Source organism: Cnephaeus nilssonii, assembly GCF_951640355.1.
Source record: "Cnephaeus nilssonii genome assembly, chromosome: 5".
NCBI lineage: Eukaryota > Metazoa > Chordata > Mammalia > Chiroptera > Vespertilionidae > Cnephaeus > Cnephaeus nilssonii.
In genome coordinates, this window is record NC_137076.1 from 34901532 (window position 1) to 34924696 (window position 23165).

General features: G+C 42.4%; 1 protein-coding gene across 2 annotated transcripts in view; it reads left to right on the plus strand.

Moving 5' to 3' along the window:
• The window catches only part of MSRA (methionine sulfoxide reductase A), a 372548-nt gene that overhangs the window by 280852 nt on the left and 68531 nt on the right, over positions 1-23165 (plus strand). For both annotated transcript variants that reach the window (XM_079773103.1, XM_079773104.1), the window contains one exon: positions 5678-5784. In XM_079773103.1, the coding sequence (XP_079629229.1) occupies positions 5678-5784 (107 nt within the window). The remainder of the gene's footprint in view (positions 1-5677; positions 5785-23165) is intronic.

Sequence of the window (23165 nt, forward strand, 5' to 3'; positions counted from 1 at the left end):
ACTGTTTTGTATTCATAACATAAACCAATGGAGGTTGAAAGCAATGGTGAAAAGTTTAATGATGCTAAACATCTGTAAATGCAATGTATTAAAAATAACAAGAACAGAAAATCCATAGTTCTATGGGATTTTCAGTCTGTTGAGCATCAAATCATATTTTCCAATGAACCATCTGCTTCCAAATTTCAAGCTCCTATCCATTTAATAAGCCCCTTCATCAGTGAAATGAAAGGTATATGCATTGGAATTAACCAAATACACATGCAAGGATGTGAATATGAGTGTATGGTTTTGTTTTAAGACATTATACCTTCTCATCAGGATGAACGTTGATGGGGGAAATTGAATCAAATTAACATTTTTATTCATGAGTAGAACAGAGAGAGTTAATATCTTGTCCAGTATCACCTAAGATTCAAGGAATCTAAACAAGACATTGATGTTTTTTCTCCACCCCCTACTGTATGTATCTGTTTAGCACTTTCTTGTCTTCTCTCCTGTCTGCAGGGGTTTAGCTGGAGTGACCAGGAAGAGAGTGTATATTGCTTCTGACATGGGGAGCTTTTAGTTTCAAACATCAAAGAGGGTCAGAAGGTCAGGGCTGTAAATTCAAATTGTAAGACTTCTGCCTGCAAGTGGTGGCTGTCACTGTGTGAATAACTCCCATCTTTCCACTGGAGGAGTAGCCCTTTTGGTTTGGGCAAAGATAAAGGTACAAGGAGACTGGATCAGAGCTGTGGATAATGCCCACGATGTTACTCCCATTTAAGGCTGCCCAGAGTGAATTGGGGATGCCCCAAATTTGCACAGAGAAGACAAGGGCAACAGTGACGGGAGCTGTATCAGTATTATAGTATTAAAATGAACAGATGATCAAGTTAGAATTTAAATCAAGGGATCGTGGCTTCAGGGTAGGGTTCCTAAATCCCTGTCCTGGATTGCAGCAGTAATATAACCACTAATTACTTAAATAACACATGGATTGTTCTTTATAGAAGTGCATCGCCTTGAAAAAAATGCCATTGATATTTTGATGGGGATTGCATCAAATCTGTAGATTGCTTTGTTAGTATGGACATTTTAATGATGTTAATGCTTCCAATAAAAAAAATAGAGTATATTCTTCCATTTATTTGTATCTTCTTCAGTTTCTTTCTTCAATGTTTTATAGTTTTTTGAGTACAGGTCTTTTACCTCCTTGGTTAAATTTATTCCTAGGTATTTTATTCAATGGATAAAGAGGATGCGCTACATATATACAATGGAATATTACTTGGCCATAAAAAGAATGAAATCCTGCCATTTACAACAATACAGAAAGTAGAGAGTATTATGTTAAATGAAATAAGTCTGATGGAGAAAAACAAATACTATAGAATTTACTTATAGGTGGAATTGAATAACAAAATTAATGAACAAACAAAACAGAAACCAACTCATAGATACAAAGAACAAACTAATAGGAGCCAGATAGGAGTGGTGCTGGGGGGTAGGCAAAAAGGGTGAAGGGATTAAAAATTATAAGTTGCCAGTTATAAAAGTCATAGGGCACACTTGCCTACCATGACAGTCATGTGCATCTTTTCTTTCCAACCACACAATTTTATAAAACCTTCCAGATGTTCCTACCCCTTAGGTTGTCATGTCACTACAAGAGAAGCGCTAAATACAGATGTGAGCTTAAAGCTTTCATTATGCACTTTGCTATCAGACTATTTGTGAAAATATGATTAGTGGGAGAGCCCATTATTATACTGTTTCCATAGAATAATTCTCCATTACTCCCATTTTGTTTGATAAAAAGCCATTATCCTATATAATAAAAGGGTAATATGCAAATTATCCCCTTGACTGGGAGTTCAACCAGAGTTTGACCAGGGGGCAGGGCCGGCCAGCCAACCGGACCCCACCCATGCACAAATTCATGCACCGGGCCTCTAGTTTATTCATAAGCAACAATTTCTCAGGATCCTATGATAATTCAAAGACCTTCAACCAGATGTACAGATATTTATTTTCTTCATTGTACAAGGCATATGGAATCTTAGCAAAACTTGTTGAAAATAGAAATGTCATACCTGCAGATTCTCTTTTACTCACATATTAATTTCTCTTTTAAAAGAAAGAAAATTTAAATAGATTTAAACAACTCTTCATGAAGACCCTGCTTTTCTGCAACTTGAATGGGAGGAATCAGATTTTACCAAAAATCAGCCATCCTGCAATCTTTTTTCTTTATGGGGAATAATGTCACTACCATAATGTCTTTATGCAAAAAGGATGGAAAGTAGCTATGCAAGAAAGCCATGCTTGTCAGTGAAGGAGGTAAAACTGAGGAAGGTGAAGTGAAAACATCACCAGAATATCACTCTGGAACGTATATCTACCCAATCTCTTAGGTTCCACTAAAATGTGAGCTTTGCGAGGGGAGGGTGTGCTTTTATTCATTGCTGTGTCCTCAGCACCTGGAATAGTACTTGGTACATATTAGGTGCTTAATAAATAATACTGATAATCTAATAATATTTACAGAGTATGCACTGAAAGTAATATTTATACTGTAACAATACTTATATATTGTACTAGAGGCCTGATGCATGAAGATTCATGCAAGGATAGGCCTTCCCCTGGCTGCCAGCACCACCTTTGCTCCAGCCTGGAGCCACCTTTCCACCTTCGCTCCGGCCTGGAGCCGCTTTTTGCCTTCACTCAGCCAGAGCCGCCTTCCGCCAGTCGCCTTGTCGCATCAATTTGCATATTCCCTTCTTATTGGCTGTGGGTGCCACCATCTTTGTCGCAGAGTTACGGTCAATTTGCATATGCTGTCTTTATTAGATAAGATACGCTAATAATACTGGGATGTTTATATGAATATATAACTTATACAATAATGAAATAGATATTTTAATTTGATATTTGTTTATTGGAGGGGTGAGAGGGTTTATTTTTATTATATATTATTAACCAGTTAACTGCCACATGTCCAAAACGGAAACCATCCCCATTTCTTCCATATGCGCTGGAATATTTATGAATTTAAGTTACCATAATTTTCTTTACAAACCCAGAGATGTCACTAATAAGTCTGATTTTAAAATTGGGCAAGCAGAGTTGATATGCGAGGTTTGCAGCTGTAGACGCTCATGGCATGTGGGGGAGGTCCGCTACTTGCGTCTATAGGTGCTTATGGCGTACAATAGGTTAAATTAACATTTTTGTGTCATTATTGGCTCTTTTAGTAACTAATTAGTTCCTGGTCCTCATTGATCTCTGTGCAGCGAGGAGAGGATGGAGCTTCAGCAGTGGGAGAAGGAGATTGCCAAGAAGTTAGCTAAGCTGAGGGTGTGGACAAGTAGGCTTCAGAAATCCCCCTTCAAACTCACATACACACATATACACATCCAGAGTCCCATCCTCTCCTCGCTGGAAGTTTAGCCTATGGCTTGACCCTAAGTCCCACTGTTTTGTTACCACTTAACCCTGTGTTTTGGGCCCGCAGTTGTGAGCATGAGTTCTAGCTTGCCCATCCATTAACTGCCATAGTGAGCCTTTGGTGTCTTTAACTCCTGCGCTTACCTCTAAGATCAAACATAGCAGCTCATTTGTAGTTTTTTCCTGTAGCTCCTAAGAAAGACTATTTTATTTATATTTGAATTTGCATTTACATTTATAAAGTAAACTAGTAGCCCATTTGCAGGAAGAATCCTGCAAGCGGCCGCTGCGGCCGTTTGCGCTGCCGCTGTGGCAGCCGTTGTGGCCGCAGCGCCTGCACTCGAACACTGCTGCCGCCCGCCCTGCCCCGCCCCGCCTGGGCTTTCCCTCTGGCAGTAACCTTGCTTTCTGCTTTTCCTCCCTCTTCCTTCTAAGTTGTCTTCAGTCTTCACTCCTCCCTCCCTCAGCGTATGCAAATTAACCGCCATCTTGGTTGGGGTAATTTGCATACTCGCTGGTGGGCGTGGCTTGGGCGTAGCGAAGGTGTGGTCAATTTGCATATTTGTCTATTATTAGGTAGGATGTGACAGAGCCCTCCAGTATTGATTGCAGGGCCCCAGATTACAAGGTATGAATGCATTTATTCTTCATGCAACAAATATTAGTGGAAGTATATCCCTCTGGCTGAGGGTATATCAGGTACTATGGCTGTAATGCTATGCCCTCAGAAGAGAAAGAGGGACAACCATGTGATACCAATGCAGCATGATAAAACCTCTAGGAGAAGGACCTGCAAGGCCTGAGGGAGCCTAAAGGAGTCCGTGACTGTCATATGAGGTGTGACCAGGGAAGGTTTTCCAGAGAGAAGATGCTTGAACTAAGTCTTAAAGATTGAAAAGGATTTCTGTCCTGGCCACTGTGGTTCGAAAAGGATTTCTGTCCTGGCCACTGTGGTTCAGTTGGTTGGGCATCATCCCATGCACCAAAAAGTCACTGATTTGATTCCCGGTCAGGGCACATACCCGGGTTTCGAGTTCCATCTCTAGTAGAGGGCATGCAGGAGACAGCCGATTGATATCTCCCTCTCACATTGATGTTTCTCTGTCTCTCTCCCTCTTGCTTCCTCTCTCTCTCTAAAAATAAATCATCAATTTTAAAAATGTAAAAGAATAGGAGTTCTGTGAAAGGCGTGTATATGACAGGTGGGGTGGAAGGAGCCTTGTCAACGCCATACCTGAGAAAGTGTAGTTTGGCAGATTCAGGTTTTCCTCACCACTTTGCTGGAATTAAAAATGTTGCTGAAAGGTTATAAAGGAATCTTGAAGATATCTGGGCAAACGCTAAATCCTTGCTACCCAAAGTTGCATCTGGTGACCCCGCACCACCCCTGAGCAATTTAGAAATGCGGAATTTCAGGCTCACTCAGACCTATGAAATCAGACCCTGAATTTTGAGGACATCCCCAGGTGATATGATTGTGCATCAAGTTTGAAATATGAAACTGGCTTCCTTTGGAAGGTTGACTCTTTTGTTGGAGTTTTGGGGCATTTGTTAAAACTGCCACTGATTCTTGAATGATGCAGTAAACATGTGAAGTTCATTCAGACAGCAGTATAGAGATCAGTAGGGGATCCATATTAAGCCTGTGTCTATTTAGCTTTGAGGACTAAATGACTCAGTTAGAAATCGACCACCATCTACATCCTAGCAGCTGTGACAGGGTGAAAAGTGCATTGGGCAACATTAAGTCCCAGGGGTTTTTTTTTGCTTAGGTGTATGATCATAGGCTGAGCATCAGTTACTGTGTAACTTACAGGCACCTCTCACGTGCCAAGCAATGTTCCAGGCCCTGACATGCACATCATCACATTTCCTTAACTGCTGAGTGAGGGACAGCAATACCTGCCATAGAGGGAGTCTCATTAGGAGCCAAAGAAATAATGTGCATCACAGAGCTTTGAAAGTGATAAATGGACTAGGTGATGATTTAAGTATCTGCATAGAAAAATACATACTTAGAGAGCATCTACTATGATCCAAGACCTGTGATAAATTTATCTAGGTTCAAAGATATGTGTTATAATTGAAATAGGCAAAGCAAAACAAATGCATTTTATGCTTATTTAAGAAGGGAGATGGCAAGATAAAATTAAAAGAAGCACTTGGCACACGAGTCATAGAGACCGTGTGGCCTTGGCCTTGCTGTCCAGTCACTCCATTAATCCTCCGCTTTCCATGTTCCCAGGCATGCGCCAAGGCAATGACCATGGCTCTCAGTACCGGTCAGCCATCTATCCGACCTCCGCTACGCACATGGAGGCGGCCCTGCGATCCAAAGAGGACTACCAGAAGGTGAGCTCTTCCATCGCTCCTGGGCTCTGGCGCCTGCCCCTGCCAGGTGTGGCCCCACCTATGGAGGAAGAGTCTGGCTCTTTTCACCTGGCACTGGGTTCCATTTGCTTCCTTTTTTGGAAATTTCTATCAGCCTCTTGGAATAGAGCCACTCTGCTCCATAAATGTGCTAAATGAGATTTTAATAATAGGCCCTTATGCATTTCTCTTTAAAATCAACACATATTCTTTCTCCTGCACTCTTTGTCCTGCTCTGCCTCTCTCTCTGAATTTCTCTTTTTCTTTTTTCTTGCTGTATTTGTTTGCTCTGACTGCCACACAAAGAACCAGACTGGGGGGCTTGAACAACAGAAGTGTACGTATTGTCTCATGATTTTGGAGGCTGGAAGTCTGAAATCAAGGTGTCAGCAGGGTTGGTTCCTTCTGGGGCCTGTGGGAAGGATCTGCTCAGGGCCTCTCCCCTTGGCTGGTAGACAGCCCTTTTCTCCCGTGTCTCTACACACATTCAACCTGTAATGCTCTGCGTCTTGCTCATAACAGTAGACTGAAATATAGTAAAAAGTACTTCTCAGAAATATGGACATTATATCGTAAAATAATTGTTTTCACTATTAACTTGTGTTGTATTTTTAAAATCTCCTCCAATAGAGGTTTAATTCTTTTAAAAATAAGTTGAGTTGCCCTAGCCAGTTTTGCTCAGTGGGTAGAGCATCTGCCCATTGACTGAAGGGTCCCAGGTTCGATTCTGATAAAGGCATGCACCTCAGTTGCAGGCCCAGCCCCTGTGGAGCCTGTGTGGGAGGCAACCAATCAATGTGTCTCTCTCACATTGATGTTTCTCTCTCTCTGTCTCTCCTCCTTCCTTCCACTCTCTAAAAATCAATGGAAAAATATCCTTGGGTGAGGATTAAAAATAATAGTAAGTTGAGTTGCTTTAATTTTTAGAACTTCATGATGCTTAAATTTTAATTATTGTTGTTTTCTTTTTTATAGTTATACTTAATCCACTTTATTTTTAATTAAATTTTTAAAGTTTTTTTATTACAATTTACATTCAATATAATTGTGTCTTCGTTTCAGATGTACAGCATAATGGTTAGACAATCATGTATTTTACAGAGTGGTCCTCCCGATATTTCAAGTATGCATAGGGCACCATGCATAGTTATTACAATATTATTAACTATATTCCCTATGCTGTAGTTTACATCTCTGTGACTGTTCCATAATTACCAATTTGTACTTCTTAATCCCTTCACCTTTTTCACCCAGTCTCCCCAATTCCCCTGATTTGGATTCACATTTAACAACAGAACCAGTAGCTACTGTAATGCTGATCTATTTTAGAATTATGTAAATAGTCTGATATGCAACAGTTCCCAAGAATGTGTGAGTTCTTCAACCTGTCTCCCATGTGGCAGGGGTGGCAGTGAGGAAGAGGAAGGGAGAATTAGCAGGACATGCAACTCAATGTAACTCCAAAAGCAGAGAGGGCTAAAGGAGATGCTGACAGGCCCCACTTATTCCTCAGCACACCCCCTCGTCCCTGCAAGGTGTGATATCTACCTGGGTGGTACTAGTAAGCAGCCTCTAGGATGGTCCTCAGTGGTCTCTGGCTGTGTGTAATCCCCTCTCCCTGAGTATGGGTTGGATTTAATGACTTACTTCTACTGAATAACAGAAGTGATGGGATAGCACCTCTGAGATGAGTTTATTAAAGATTATGACTTACAGTCCTGACCGGTTTGGTTCAGTGGATAGAGCATCGGCCTTTGGAATGAAAGGTCCCAGGTTCGATTCCGGTCAAGGGCATGTACCTTGGTTTCGGGCTCATCCCCAGTAGGAGGTGTGCAGGAGGCAGCTGATTGATGTTTCTCTCTCATCAATGTTTCTAACTCTCTATCCTTCTCCCTTCCTCTCTGTAAAATATCAGTAAAATATATTAAAAAAAACAAGATTGTGACTTACATCTTGGGGCCTTTTCTCTCTCACTGCCCCTTGTATCACTTGCCCAAGGGTAAACCAGCAGCTGTGTTGTCAGGCAGCCCTCAGCAAAGGCTCACGTGGCAGTGGGCGAAGGCCTCCATGAACCACTGAGTGAGCTTGGAAGCCCCTCAGCCTCAGGCAGGCTTTCTGATGGGATTGCAAACCCAGCTAACAGTTTGCAACCTCATGAAAGACCTCAGGCCAGGGGCACCTAACTAAGCTGTGTTGTTTTAAGCTGCTAAGTTTTAGAGTAATTTAAGTATACTTATATTTATATCCTAAAAAACTTTTAATTCTAAATTATTCTTTCTCATATCCCTTTTCATCATGACCTTTCTGATTATGCGTAGCCTCTAGCATCAAATTACCTCAATTTATATGTCAGCTGAGTTAAGATTTCATTAAGCACCTAACACTTAGATGCCACATATTGTATTTACTCAAGCAGCCTATAAGGATGAGAGACCTCATTATTACTCCCATATTTTAGATGCCCAGTGTCATAAGTTTAAGTTAGTAGAGTAGCCAGAATTAGAAAAAATAGGACTAGATGCAGAGAGATGAGTTGGGTGGCTGTTGCAGGTCTCCAGGCCAGAAATGATGGGAGCTTTGTCTAGAAGATAAAAGTATGAATAGAATGAAGGGATATTTATGAAGTAGAACTCATAGAACTTGGAACTGATTGGGAGTGGAGAATAAATGAGAGGGAGGAGTCCAGAGTGACTTACACGTTTCTGGACAGTGATGACTTGTATGATGTTATGGAGGAGCACAGGCAAATTTGTGGGAAAGGTAAGTTAAGTTTGGAAATGTGGCATTTGAGCTACCCATGATATGGGCATCCAAGTGATTGCTAGAAGAAGTGGGCTGTTCCTACCTTGCAGGGAGGGTGGTTATGACTATTAATTGGATTAATGCTTGAAAACTGCAGGGCCTAGCACATAGTAAGTGCTCAACAAATGGCAGCCCTTATTATTATTTGGAGTTTATTTATACTTAGTAAATGAAACCCAGGTTGCTGATAGACTCACTGAGGAAAGTGATGAGATGAGAGGAGAAGGTCTAGGCCTGAGGAACACCAACATCTGAAAGATGGGCGGGGAAATGTCTGCACCAGGCAGGACATTGTTCTGGGTTCAGAATCAGCCCCAAGCAAGAACTTAAAAATGATTTCTATTTAATTGTAAATACAATCTTAGTAGTTAATACTTAAAGTTACCTATGATTGATGCTATATATGAATTGCGTATTGTAAAGATTCACAGTCCTGTAATATAGCAATACTAAGACACTTTGGAAGGATGTTAGTTTCTCTCCAGAATATCTCAACATGATTTGGCATTCACAATGAAAATTTTAAGTGCAAAAGGTCAGTGCCTTCCATGTGATGTTGAAGAGGCTGACTTACACCTAATTTTCTGGTTTCTACCCCAATATAGTGTCTTACTTTTAGCTTTAAGTGGAACCCACATTGATTTTATACAATGGATATACATATGAAATAAAATTTAGATATTAAATATTAATTAACTGTTTATATAATTTCTCCATTATTTTTTGAGATTTGGGGAATGTTACTCTTATATTCTAGACAGTTATTCTAGCCAAATGCTCTTTGGGTGTTCTGTACCTAAGCATATGGAAATTAAATATATATATTCATATACATTTTTGCTTGTTTTTTTTAAAGTAGGGTCTTTTTTGCATAAATATTGGGGTTTTGCATAAATATTTATGCATAAATATGCCTGTGCCCCCAGCATCCAGATATTCATTGCTGTTAACATAAGCACATGTATCTGCTTTATCATGGACTCACAGAACAAATGCTGTCACATCTCGGATTCCACGTGAGGCAGGGGGCATATGAGCCTGGCTCCCCAGCTGGGAGACTCAGTATTCCAAGCGTTTTACTCCTGCGTGGGCTTACTGCCAGGACACGGACTGCCACAGGGCACAAGTCCTCATTGCCATCAGAGGGCTGCTTTGGGGACTGCTCTCCTTCCCCTTCTGGAGATGCACAGCATGAGGGTCCACTTTCCAGGCACCACTGGAGGGAGCTGGTACTGAAAGCCTGGGGGACCCCTGGCTGAGCTCAGTCAAGTGCAGAAAACTCGATCATTCCTGACACAGCCACTCCCCCGTGCCCTTCACCCAGAAGCCCTGGCTCAGGACTTATCCTCCATCCCCCCCTTGAGCACTAGGAAGTACCGTCTCGTTTCCCCTTTTCACATCTACACCACAAGGGATCAACTCATTTTCCTTTTCAGGAAGAAAAGAACAAAGTGTCTGACTGTGTCACCACCCTGGGAGTGGGAGGGCTGATTGCATGCGGGCACATGGGTGACCACTGTGATTTTTATCTCAGTCTGGGTGTCATAGAGAGCAGATCCTAGGACAAAGGCTTGTGTGTGAAGATTTATTGCGGCATGTGGTGCCATGGAGCGGGAGTACAGGGAGGGGGAGTGGAAAAGCAAAGGAGGAGAACCAACTCAGGTTGGTCCCTGCTACTGCTGTTGCTAACCAGTTGTTTGGTCCTTATGAAATGACTAGTCATTCTGGGGGAAGAAGGGAAGCATATGACCATTGGATGCCATCTCCCACTTCTGGTTTGCACATGTGTGGGCTCAGGATACTGTGTCCCTCGGGCAGGAGGCAGGAGGCAAGACGCACACGGCATAGGTGTGAGGTGAAGTGTTGCAGGGTTGTGCTTTCGTAAAGCTAATTCTAGTCCATGCAGAGCTGGGCACTGCAGGGGAGTGGGGCAGGGAGAGAAAGGTGAGGCCAAGAGGATCTGCGCTGGTGCATGAGACAAGCTGCAAGGGGTCCTTTACCCAACCCGGGCCAGGCAGCTGACCACAATGTCCCAAGAGTGGTTTGCCAAGATTCAGTGACTTTCTGGCACCTCTGTTACAGCAGAGAAAGAGAGACACAAGTTTAATTTTCAGCAGGAATCCTGCTACAATTACATAGTTATATAACATACAGTTATGTATGTAGTTTACATAATATATTTATATATAGTATATGTAGCTAAATAATGATGAAGATAATAATAGGACAGCAATAACAGTACCAACTGAGTACTTACTACATGCTAATCACTGTTTAAAGCACTTTACATAATGAAGTCATTTTTATATCTCTGACTATATTTATCTAATGCATACACAGATAAAATGGGTATGTTTACTGTGGTATATGTGTATCTTATCTTTATGCAAAATTATATTCATTTATATATCTCTTATTTACAAACTTGAAACTTGTATAGATTTCTAACCAACTGTCCATTCAGTTGGTATCTTTATATATAAAAGCCTAAGTGACCTTTACAACCAAACGACTGGAATGCCCGGTCACTATGACACGCACTGACCACCAGGGGGGCAGACAATGCAGGAGCTTCCTGCTGGTGGTTAGTGTGCTCCTACAGCAGGAGCGCCACTCAGCTGACCGACCTGTCCCGGTGGCCTACCAGCCCGGTGGCAGCCACTCATTCCCTCAGTAGTCCTGCAGGTCCAATCTCCGGAGAACGGGCCAGGCACTGACGGACTAGAGCCGTCGGCACAATTCCGACAGTACTGCCGGCCTCCTGGAAGTTGGCCTTGGGCACTGTGGCTGCTTCCCCTCCCTAGACGCTCCACAAGGAAGGAAGGATATAAAAGCAGCCACCAAGTGGCTCCCAACAACCGCCCGGAGGGCTGATCGCGTCCTGGCCTCCCCACCCGCTTCGGGACCCCACCCGTGCATGAATTCATGCACCGGGCCTCTAGTAATTGATAATGTACACACACACACACACACAAAATCACTAATTCAACATGCCTGTGAGAGGTGAAATAATTAGCTTCTGTACCATAAAGAAGTTGATTTGTGCTTTTACATTTACCGTCAAAAGTAACGTGGTTTCTAATGATCACACAGAGTGGGAGAGAGTCTCAGATATCACCAGCTGCCTCAGTAGGTGAGAGAAGGACAGGAAGAGGCCTATGTTTTCTCCCCAGGGTGACCTGAACAAATTCCTGAAACAACAGAGGTCTTCAATAGGAAGAGTCATTTCTTAACAATCCTAGATTAGGGCATAGGACTTGGTAATCATAAACATTTAGGTTTATTTCTAAGAGTGGGGAAGTTCTGCAGATGACTCCTTCCATGCGTTTTATGCCTGCAGACTATTTTTCCCTATAGAGCTGGCTTTTCTGGCCTTGTCACTACATTCTGGCAATTCACCTTATTTGAGCCCTGGTGGGCCCCCTATGTCATAACTACTAGTATAACATTGACTTGGGTACTAATTTGATAGTCTTCGTCAGTTTGCCCCCCAGTGACCTCCTAGGAACCAGCTTCTTCAGCAACTTTATATGTGAAGTTTAGAGTGACAGTATTGCTTAGCACGGAGCAGTTATTTGAACATAAAACTGGCTGATTTTATCACAGGGACCAATTGTTGAGCTAATTAGATGTGCAGTTCTGCTGATGAGCCAGAAACCCAAAGTGATTTTCCATCTAAACTGTGGTTTTGTGCAAAGTTGGCTGGGTTGTAGATACCAGGCTCACTAACGACCCTAGGCAAGGAAGAATGGCGGAAGAAGCTTCCTGATTTTGAGATTGGAAGAGCTGGCGTCTCACAGAAGAAGGTCAGAGTGAAAGTTAAACTTCACTCCGGGCTCACTGACCTTGAAAAGGCTGGATTGCGCTCACAGAATTTGGCATCTGTGTTGTGTCTTTGATGAGCTGAAGACTTCGCACACACCTGGGGGTGTTCTTGCCTTTGGACCAAGACTTCGTCGTAATCTTTTCTTGACTGCGTTTTCTTATTTTTTTCCTCAGAGTTTCATGTTGGCATTATATGCTTATGGTATTAATTAGGGAGATAGTCTGATGTATTATTAATTGTTTTCAGATTATCAAATATTCCCTAGTGAACCTGTCATGAAAAACATTTTCTTATATTCTACTCTGAATCATGGCCTTTGGCGGTGGGGAGTATTCACATGTGATTCTTACATCCTGAAAATGCAACTCCTCATTTAGGAATTAAATATTTTGCGCACTGATATATTATGTTTCTTGAAATTTGAAAGAGAATTAGTAAATCTAGAGACTGTTCTCCTGGCTACATGGCCTACCTCCTTCCCAACTCCTCAAGGCTTCACCAACATAAGCACAACCTTTCCTCTGGATAATCTTTTTTGGGTAAATGTTAAATTACCCACTATGCTTCAAATATAAAACAGTGTTTAAAATCTATCTCTATCAGTCTCTCAGTCTGTTTGTTCATTCATCCATCTATCCACCCTCCCATTCATTCATTCATACCTTCAACATAGCTATAATCTCTAAGTACTTACCATATTTCACCTTAAATTTCAATTATCTAGCGATCTATCATCTATACTCTATATCGTATAATTTTAAAGAAAAGTACCCAAAATGAAAGATAAAAACAGTATGCAATGTTGGATTACAACAAGCATTTTTAAGAATTGCTTCAGCTTTGATTATTTAATTTTCTTCCCAAAGCACTCAAATTGCAGCCAAATAGTCAGTCACTCCCCATGCTCTCCAGTTAAGCCCTGATAAATTATTAGTTATTATTTGGTGTGTGTTTGTGTTTGTGTGTGTGTGTGTGTGTGAGAGAGAGAGAGAGAGAGAGAGAGAGAGAGAGAGAGAGAGAGAGAAACAGCTTTCATTTTCAAATAACCTACCTACCTGTGCTACCAATTAAGTTTTTGCTTCTTTTTTCTAGCATAGTTTAAATGCCATCTCTACTCCAATGATGCTCAAAATTTATCGTCTAGGACTACCCTTTGGGTTCTAGATTCCCATATTCCACCACTTACTTATTATTTCTACTTACTTGTAACATAATATTTCCTAAACTGGAGGCTTGATTCCCACCCCCGCCTCCTAAAACAAGCCCCACAGCTCCTTGTCCTCACCCATTGCCAGTCTTCCCAGCCATCGTCTTTTAGCTTGCTTATGCAAGATCCCTGGGAGTCATCCTCGATTCACCTCCAATTAATCAGACTAACCTCAATTCTACCTCTAAATATATCTCCAGTGTGCCTTCTCTTTCATCTTCATGTTCACTCTCATAATTCAGGCACCATTATCAGTTCCTAGACTAATGTGCTGCTTACCTCTCTACACACCACCTACCTACACAGGGCAGTCAGAGCATCTTCCTGAATCTAATTCCAGTCATTTCCTTTTCCTGTGTCAGCTCCTCCATGGCTGCCTTATGGCTTTTAGAATAAAATCCAAATTCCTTGGCCTACAGGGTCCCACACAATCATTTTGCTGCCTGCCTTCCCATAAGACATATGTAACTTCTAGTCAGAGTGCCGAATTATCATGGCACATCTAAGAATTAACATATAATTCTTATTCAGATCTCAGACCCTTTGAATAAAGCACACAAGATCTGGGGACTCAGGATGAGAACTACAGTCACTCACGGAAAATTTCACAGCTGTGCAGCCATCATAAAGAATGGTTTTATGTTTCTTTGCATTTCAAAGTTAACTCCTGTGTGGACTCACTATTGCCACCAAGAGAACAAATTCAGAGGTCCAAGGTATTGCTGCTTTGTTTGGTACGTGTTAGGGCTTAACTACTGCATTAACCATACTGCTCTTTACCCTAAAGCCTACCTTGCAATCTCTCTTGACACAAGAAATTGCTAAATATCACAATCATAAAATAATATTTGGTGAGATGAAGTCAATGATTGGTACATGAAACTGTCTCTCTAATTTTCTAATTATCTGACTTTTTGCCCCATCATATTTACCCATGGCTACTGTTACAAACTCGCAAACACTTGGTGGCTTAAAACAACAGAAATTCATTCTCTTACAGTTCTGGAGGCCGGAAGTCCACAGTTTCACTGGCCCAAATCAAGGTTTCAGTTGGGCTGTGCTCCCTCCAGAGACTCTAGGGGAGATCCCTCTCTTCCCTCTTCCAGCTTCTAGTGGCTGCTAACATTTCCTGGCGTGAGGCCACTTCACTCTAGTCTCTGCCTTGGTGGTCACCATGCTTCCTCCTCTTCTATATCTAATCTCCCTCTACCTCTCTCTTATCAGGACACATTTAGGGCCCACTGGATAACCCAAGGTAATCTCCCCACCTCAAGATCCTTAACTTAATCACATTTGAGAAGTGAAGTCTTTACCATATAAAGTAACGTTCACATGCTCCAGGGATTGAGAGACAGTCATTTGTGGGCACCATTATTCAGTCCACTATGGTCCTCAGGCCTCTGTTAAATGTCCAGCCTCAAATGGGGACTGAAACTGGAAGCTCTTATGCTTGGGCTGCTTGGGAGAGGTGGACTGGCCATCTGGCTTCCTCTAGATCCCGGGACCATAGACAAAACACACCCATTCACCAGAGAAGATGGAACAAGGTCTCCTCTCTCTTGGGGTCCTTGTCTGGTTTTGAAAGGAAGAAGAAATTTACATAAGCTTATCCCTTTTCAAATATATCTACCTTCAAAAAAGACCCACCTCACCCCCATACTACTTACTAAAATGAAGTAGCAAACCAAATATAACAACAGGAAAAAAATCCTTAAGAGCTAGATTTGGGAGCAGATGGGAGGGCATGGGTGTATGTACCAATAAGTAAACAAAATAATGTTTGAATGGTTGGCAAGAATATTTTAGTACTCAGTTACTATCTCTGACTTTTCTGATCTTCATTTTAAAATTCCCTAAGTGTGGACAGCAAAATTTCCTCATAGGCTTGTTATAAGAGTTGAATGAGATTTTACATATGTGTAATATCCCACTTGTTATGGACTAAAGACTTATATATAAAAATATAAAAAGCTACTAACATACACACACCTACTACTGCCATGTAGAAGTCACCCATAGGCATTAATTGAAGCTGAGCCCCTTCAGTTTTCCAATCCAGAAAGTAGTTTTAATTTTGGCAACTCAATTAAGAAAAATTAAATATACTTAATAAACATACAGTTATGCTATAATCATCATGATATAACTGGACTCGATAATTTCCTATCAGGAGGAGCAGATCTTTTGTGTTTTCTCATAAGCATCTCTAGGCTGAAATTTTGAAAATATCCCTTCTTCTTTCCCTTCCCCTACCTTCCTCAGTAAACTAATACATTAATTACCTTATCAAATACTGTGTACTGATTAGTTGGCAGATTTGCATTGCAACTGTTTCAGGCACAACTATCTGAAGATGATCTCTGAAGTTTGCTCCAATAAACGGTGCTGTACCCAGTCACAAAAGCCCACATGTCACAAATGCTCTTTCTGTAGACCATTTCCAAGGCACTAGACTGATGTTCAGTGAGCTCTTTTATTCTTTCTTATTCTCCCTAAGGCCTGGAGCTGTACTTGGCACCTAGCAGCTTGTCAGCAAATATTTGTTGACCTGAACTGAAAAGATGTCGTCAGATAAAGAAGGCCACTGTTACCCCTCGTTCTGGCCTGAATGTTTGTGTAGGGCCCCCTCCCCAAATGCTTATGTTGAAGCCCTAACCCCCGATATGGTGGCCTTTGGAGATGGGGCCTTTGAGAGGTGATTAGGATTATAAGAAGGGGCTCCAGAGAGCTCTCTCTCTCCACATGCACACAAAGAAGGGGTCATGTAAGCACACTGGGAAATGGTGGCTATCTATAGGTCATGAGAAGAGTCCCCACAATGAAACCTACCTCACTGGCACCTTTATCTGGGACTTCCCAACCTACAGAACTGTGACAAATGAGTGTCGTGTTTTAAGCCACCCAGATTGTGGTGCTCTGTTATGGCAGCTCAAACTGACCCAGATCGAGGGCTGGGAAGAACCAAGGCCTTGGATGAGAATGCCTGGCTGGGGTCTTGCTCTGCCTTTACTGACTGTGACCTTGGACGAGGCTGTAAAACTCTCCTTCCTTGTCTATAAAAAGGGGAAATAAGAACAACATTTTAAAAAATAAATCTTAATAGTTTTCAGTGCTTTGTCCCATATTATATGAGTGACGCTGACCCCCATAGGGAGGTAGCTCAAGGTCTCTTCTCCTGCCACCTTAGGAGGAAACTGAAGCTCAGAGGGCTTCACTCACATCCCGAGATGACCTGGATAGGACATTTAGAGAGTTACAGTCATTTGATTCTGAATTTCAAATGCTTTTCTCACAGGCTCTGTGCAGACACACAGTATTCTGTCAAGCATTTTTACGAATATCAGGGTTCAGTGGGGCAACTCCAGAGATGAGGCTGTCTGCATCCTGCTTTTCCCGAGGCCCTCGGATTCAAACCATTGTGAAAATATAGGACCAGGGAATCTTCCTTTCTGTCATGAATTGAGGAAATGGCAGGTTCATTCTGTTCCTTTGTTCCCAGGGAAATGGGTAGGTTGCTACTAGAAGTATTATCTCGCAATCTATTGTATTCTCTATACTATGATGTTAAAACCAGTAGGAGCACTAAAAGACTCTGCTTTTACCAACACCTAAAATCATTTAGTAGCACCCTGAATAGACATGGGTAGATGTCAGTTGATATTTTGTAGCTTGGGGATTAGCCAGTTCTTCTTTTTAATTTTTTTATTTGTGCTATTGTTTAAAGCATGGAGCTATGATTTTTAAATGCCCATAAAAAGGCCCTGAATAATTCATTCACTTATCTTAGTCAAAAAGAAAAATCCCCCTTTATATGCCTAGCAATAAAGATGAAATTCCTCTCACACCCCTCTTGTAGCTTTGTAGTTATCATTACAGGGATTATTATGAACTCTAAATAAAAACTTGTCAAATAAATGTTTTTAAAATGCCATTTCTGAAGTTTGGTATCTCTGTTTCTAAGTATGCAGCCATATAGACAGCTAAATCTTTAGCCTTAATGGTTTAGTTGCATCTGGGTGATTGTTTTCATTCCCACTTACTACTTACTGTGTGCTAGACTCCCTGTGTATGAGTGCAGATTGCCCTTTCTTGCACTGTATTTAGAAATATCTGCATTACCCCTGGGCATTTTTTCATTAATAGGGGGTGGGGAAAGGAAAAGCTTGTAATAATAGGCTTTACATATTATTAAACTGTGCATCCACATTTGGATCCAAATGAAAAATCTGGTTTGTGTTACTGCCCTCTGGTGGCTGTAGCCTGTTGCTGCAGTGGCAGGGAACCATCCCTGAGGTGGAGTTTGGCCTGCAGTAGCAGCTTCCCGAGCTATGTAGACAAGGGCATGCCGGCCACCAGTCTTTTATTCATGTCCACTACTTTTTATTCAAGTGCTTTGCAAGCACCTTAGGATTCCACTTACTGGCCAGAACAATGACGGAAGAAAGCATTCTTGTGAGAACCATTTTAGTGGAGGTATATGTGCCAAATAACCCTGACCAACATAGAGTATTCAACATAGAGAATTCAAATTCTCCACAGGCCACACTCATTCATCTTTCAAGGTCAACATGGGAAAGTGCGACATATATGCCCCATGTGGTACACAAAATTACTTTAGGGTGTGTCCAGATAAACCTTTTAAATGTTAACAGTTATGTGCTTGTTTCAATGTGTATTAGGAAATAGGCAGGGAATGTTCAAAGTCCATGATTTCATTGATGGTATTGCTTAGGTGAAGGCCTGGACACGGTGCACACACACACACAGTTGCAGTCTTTGCAGCATGTGCCTCATGGTTGATGGAGCAAAACCCCCATGGAGGTGGGTGGATGACTTGGGACAACAGTGGCACTGCAACTTGCGAATGGTATGGCCTTGGACTGTTAACCCCTCTAAGCCTGGGTTTCCTGATCTGTTAAATAGGACACTAGTAATAATGGCTACTTTATAGGGTGTTCTAAGCATCACAGAATAATGGTATATATGCCAGGTGTCTGTCACAGAATTGGCGCTCTCATCTCCCCTCCCCACACACCAGGACACTTCTCAGAGCCTGCCTGCTTCCATGGTCTCATCCTGCTTAGCTGGCCACGCTCATTTCGTCCAACCTGTTCTGAGAGCTTCCATGTCTCTTTTCCTTCCTGATTGTAAGTGGCACCTTCCCTTGCTTTGCATCCTGTGCAGCACTCTGTGTGGCTCTTTGCACAAAGCAGGCCCTTTATGAATGCTTGTTGGAGGAATTCAGCACAAGTGCAAAATAATTCTAAACAACATTTTCCCCATCCTCTGGCACATTCAGTGCATTTCATCCATCGGATTAGGACAGGACCTATATGTTGTCCCTCTTGCCTCCCTGATTCATGGGGTCTGATAACAGGAACAGGATTAGGTTCCTGCCCATTGGCTCCAAGCAGGGAGGAAAAAAGGCCTGCAGCGTCTAGTGCCTGCCTGCTGCTAATATCACTCTTATCTTACCAACTAACATATAGGTTTAGCGGTGCGCCTGCGTGCACAGGCTGTGCTTGTTAATTTCAGTGCGAGATAAATGGAAGGCAGTGGAAACATTTTAAACACAGTATTTCAGCTAGGATAGGATCTATTTTAGAGACAACAAAAGAGCCTTTGTTGCTCAAGCAGGTAGATTTATAAGCCTTGCGCTCGTTTAGTTTATATAAGATGGCCCTAGGAGTGGTCCGATCAGAGAACCCACACCAGGGGGGAGGGAAGTAGGAGCCCTTCCATTTTAGTGGCAACAAGAGTGAAACAGGGTTTGTTGTTTGCCTACAGAGGCAATGCGTTTGCCATTAAAATTCCCATGGATTTTGTCTCAGCTCTGTGTGGTTCGAAGTTTCTCCAGTTCCCCGCAACAGAGCTGCCCGCCAGTTCCTCAATGCCTGCTTGCATTTCTGCAATGGAGGCGATGCTCATTTAAGGCTTCCAGAAATCAGAGCTTTCATGTTTGCCATGAAAGTCAGAGAGCCGCGGCACCTCAGTAGCAGAAATGAAAGGACATTTGTGTGTGTGCGTGTGGGTTTAGAACTTAAAGGACGAGGAAAAGAAAGAAAATAGATGTTACCGCTTTGCACTTACTTCAAAATATGCCTTACTCCCTCTGGTGGGACCATTTAACTCCAAATGTGTCCCCCAAACCCCTCCGCCCCCACCACATGCTCCCCACCCCCACCACATTCATCTCTGCTCATGTGACATCTGTTCTGGGCACTGCAGAGCAGTCTTCTCGTTGCCATGGCAGCTGGTGGAGAGAGCCCGCCCATTGGCTGCTGGCGGAGAGGAGGAAAAAAAGGCCCACGGTGTCAGGGGTCGGGTGCCTAGTGCTTGCCTGCCACTGTTTTCAGTCAGCTGCTGGCTGGGCCACATTAACGGAGCATGCTGCCGTGGGCAGAGGCCCGCAGGGACCATGCCACAGCTGTGTACATGCCGGGTGGAATGGGGGCCCCAAGGTCAATGTCATTAGTTTCTCCCTCAAGTGTGAAGTGTGTGAAGGACAAAAGCAGAGCACATAAAGAAAAGTGGGCTGCCTTTTCCTTCACCTTGAACTCCTTTCAGCTCTCTTTTCTTTTGTAGCATTTGGATTTGAAATTCGGAGGATGACCCTTTCTACTCCCACACATCTCCACAGTGAGAAGGCCTGGGCCTCAGTTAAGCTGTCAGAATAAAAGCCTCTATCAGATTCCATTTACCTTGACCATTACCCTGTCACTCTAAAATGAAAAGAGGACAGCATTCCATTTCAAAATCTACACCTGAAACTGATTGTTTTTAAAATCGTTTTTCTCTTGTTGGACTCACCTCTGAATTTAACAACGCATTGGAATTTTACTGTTCTGGTCTCATAGCTGTAGGTTACTGGTATCCTTACCCCATGGCCAAATGAATCCATGCCCCAAGTCCTGATTCTGCACGTGGAAAATCAGACAGGTGTAGTCTCCGTGACCGAACCCCAGCTGCCTCTTTGGGTTCCCTTTTGCAGGCAGGGTTTGAGGTTCCCACCAATGAGTGATGGATAGGGGCACATGTACTCCTGCCACACCCAGGACCTTCAACCTCAGAGCTTGGCACCAGATGGGATTTGGCTGTTGCCCCCTGGCCGACACTGACAGCACCAGTCAACATGGTTGAGGGTGAAGAAGGAGCTTCCATGAACACTCTGTCATCTGCTCCTCCCAGTGAGCATGAGGTAGTTCCAGCGAATTCCTGCTTTACAGGAGACAGAATCTGACAGTTTTCAAGGTCACACGACTTATAAATGAGTGAGCCCAGGATGAATACTCTGGTCCTTTGATTCCAAACTCTATGCACACTTTTTCCATTCTGTCACCTGACAGATTCTACTGTGGGGTTCTACTCATGCTTTATCATGCCTATTTTACATTTACTAAGCGTGTGTCCTTAGTGTTTGGTTTGTCAAGATCCGGAGCTAATGGCTTGAGGACATTTTGTTGTTCCTTCTGTTGAAGGTCTAGGCTGCCTGAAAGCTCGAATACAATGCACTTTTGCTGAGTAGAGGCCCCTGGCTAAGGACAGGGAGGAGATTGGTGCCAGAGCCAGTGAGATTATTAAATCATCCATCATCCCCACTACTTTTCTCTCTCAAAATTATTTTGGTCACTTGTATATTTTGGGATGGTTTGGACATCAGCTAAATAGAAACATACCATAAAATCATAAAGGAGAAGGTCTGTATGAAACTTACTTTGCAGAGTGAGGATTATAGACAATCACATTTCAATTCACTTCAAAAGTATTTACCAAGTACCTGCATATTGTGGAGGAGGATGTTGTGGAAACCCATGTGCAGAATCCAAGTCTAGAAAGGTGTATGTGTGACCATTTAGAGCTTGGAAGAGCACCTGCATCAGCTTCTCTATTGGCTCAGTCTCCACTTAGCTGAAGATGTAATAAAAATACTGTGTGGGTTTTTATTTTAGCATCAACAACAAAAATAGCCCTGAAAATAAAGCCAACCATTAGTGCTAGTGTGAAAAAGGCTTTCAAATGTGAAATGACTTATCCAACTAATCATATAGTGATAAAAAAAAAAAAAGCTAGAAGTCAACTGTTTGTAGGGTTCTGTGAATTCCAGACCCCGCCCACATCAACTGAATTAGAATCTTTAGGAGTGGGGCCAGGAAATATGAAATTTATGGTTTTGATGCACACCTAGGTTTGGGAACCTCAGTGTAGTGGACGAGTCCTCAGTCTTGGGTACCTTAGTGCTTAGTCCTTAGTCTTACAACATAGTCTTAGGTGCTTGAGCCTAGATAACCAACTTCATCACTCAGTTTCAATGTCCTAATCTCAGAAATGGATCTAATCATGTGAACCCGGAAGCATATTGTGTAGAATAAATGAGATCAGATGTACCAAGCCCCCGACTTGCAGGAGGGCTTGATCCATATTATTCTCTTCTCTTCATGCTCTTTCCACCCTGGCACACCATATTTAGTCTCACTGAAGTCCTCAGGTACATCAGCACCTTGCACACAGAGGCCATGACCTGTCCAAGGGAGTCCACCTTGAACACTCAACTGTTGATGAGGAAGGCCTGGTTCATGAACGACAGTTGCTAGCTCAGGTATGCTTCTAACTCAGTTTTCTACCAGTACATTCTTTCCCTTAAAAATAGCTACACCTACTCAATGGTGGGCTCATGGGTAAGGCTTTGGGGGATGAGTTAACTACAAGTTCTTCTCAAGCAGCCTTCTCCCCCTGTCTGGTCCTCCTGTGCTTCATAGTCAGCTGGGTCTGCTCAATTCAATGAATTAGAATGTTCATAATTAGCTGTACAGAAGCACCAGTCTTTTTGTTCTTAAGTCTGTTCTTTAGTGTTTGAGATTTTAGGTCATTTTGTTTCCATTGGTCTTATGGACATGACCTCAGGCAGTGGTTCTCAGATTTTTTTTTTAACCTCAGGATCTCTTTATTTTATTTTTTAAAATGTATTTTATTGCTTTTTTACAGAGAGGAAGGGAGAGGCATAGAGAGTTAGAAACATCGATGAGAGAGAAACATCGATCAGCTGCCTCCTGCACACCTCCTACTGGGGATGTGCCTGCAACCAAGGTACATGCCCTTGACCGGAATGGAACCTGGGACCTTTCAGTCTGCAGGCTGACGCTCTATCCACTGAGCCAAACCGATTAGGGCCCTCAGGATCTCTTTAAATGTTTAAAAATTATTGAGGACCCCAATAAACTTTTGTTTTTGAGAGTTATATCTATTGAGGTTCACCATATTGGAAATTAAAAATGAAAAATTTAAAACACAGCACACATTCCATCTGCCAACAGAGTAATACCATCAGATGTCATTTAGCTTTGGAAAATTCCATCTACACTCTTGAGAGAATGAGAATGAAAAAAAAAAAAAGAAAATATACCTTAGTATTATTATGAAAGTAGATTTGGCCCTGTGGAGCTTGAAAACGTCTTGGGGAGCCTCAGTGGTCCCCAAGCCACACTGAACTATTGATCTTGAGTACACAGGTTGTATGTGGTACCAAGTGAT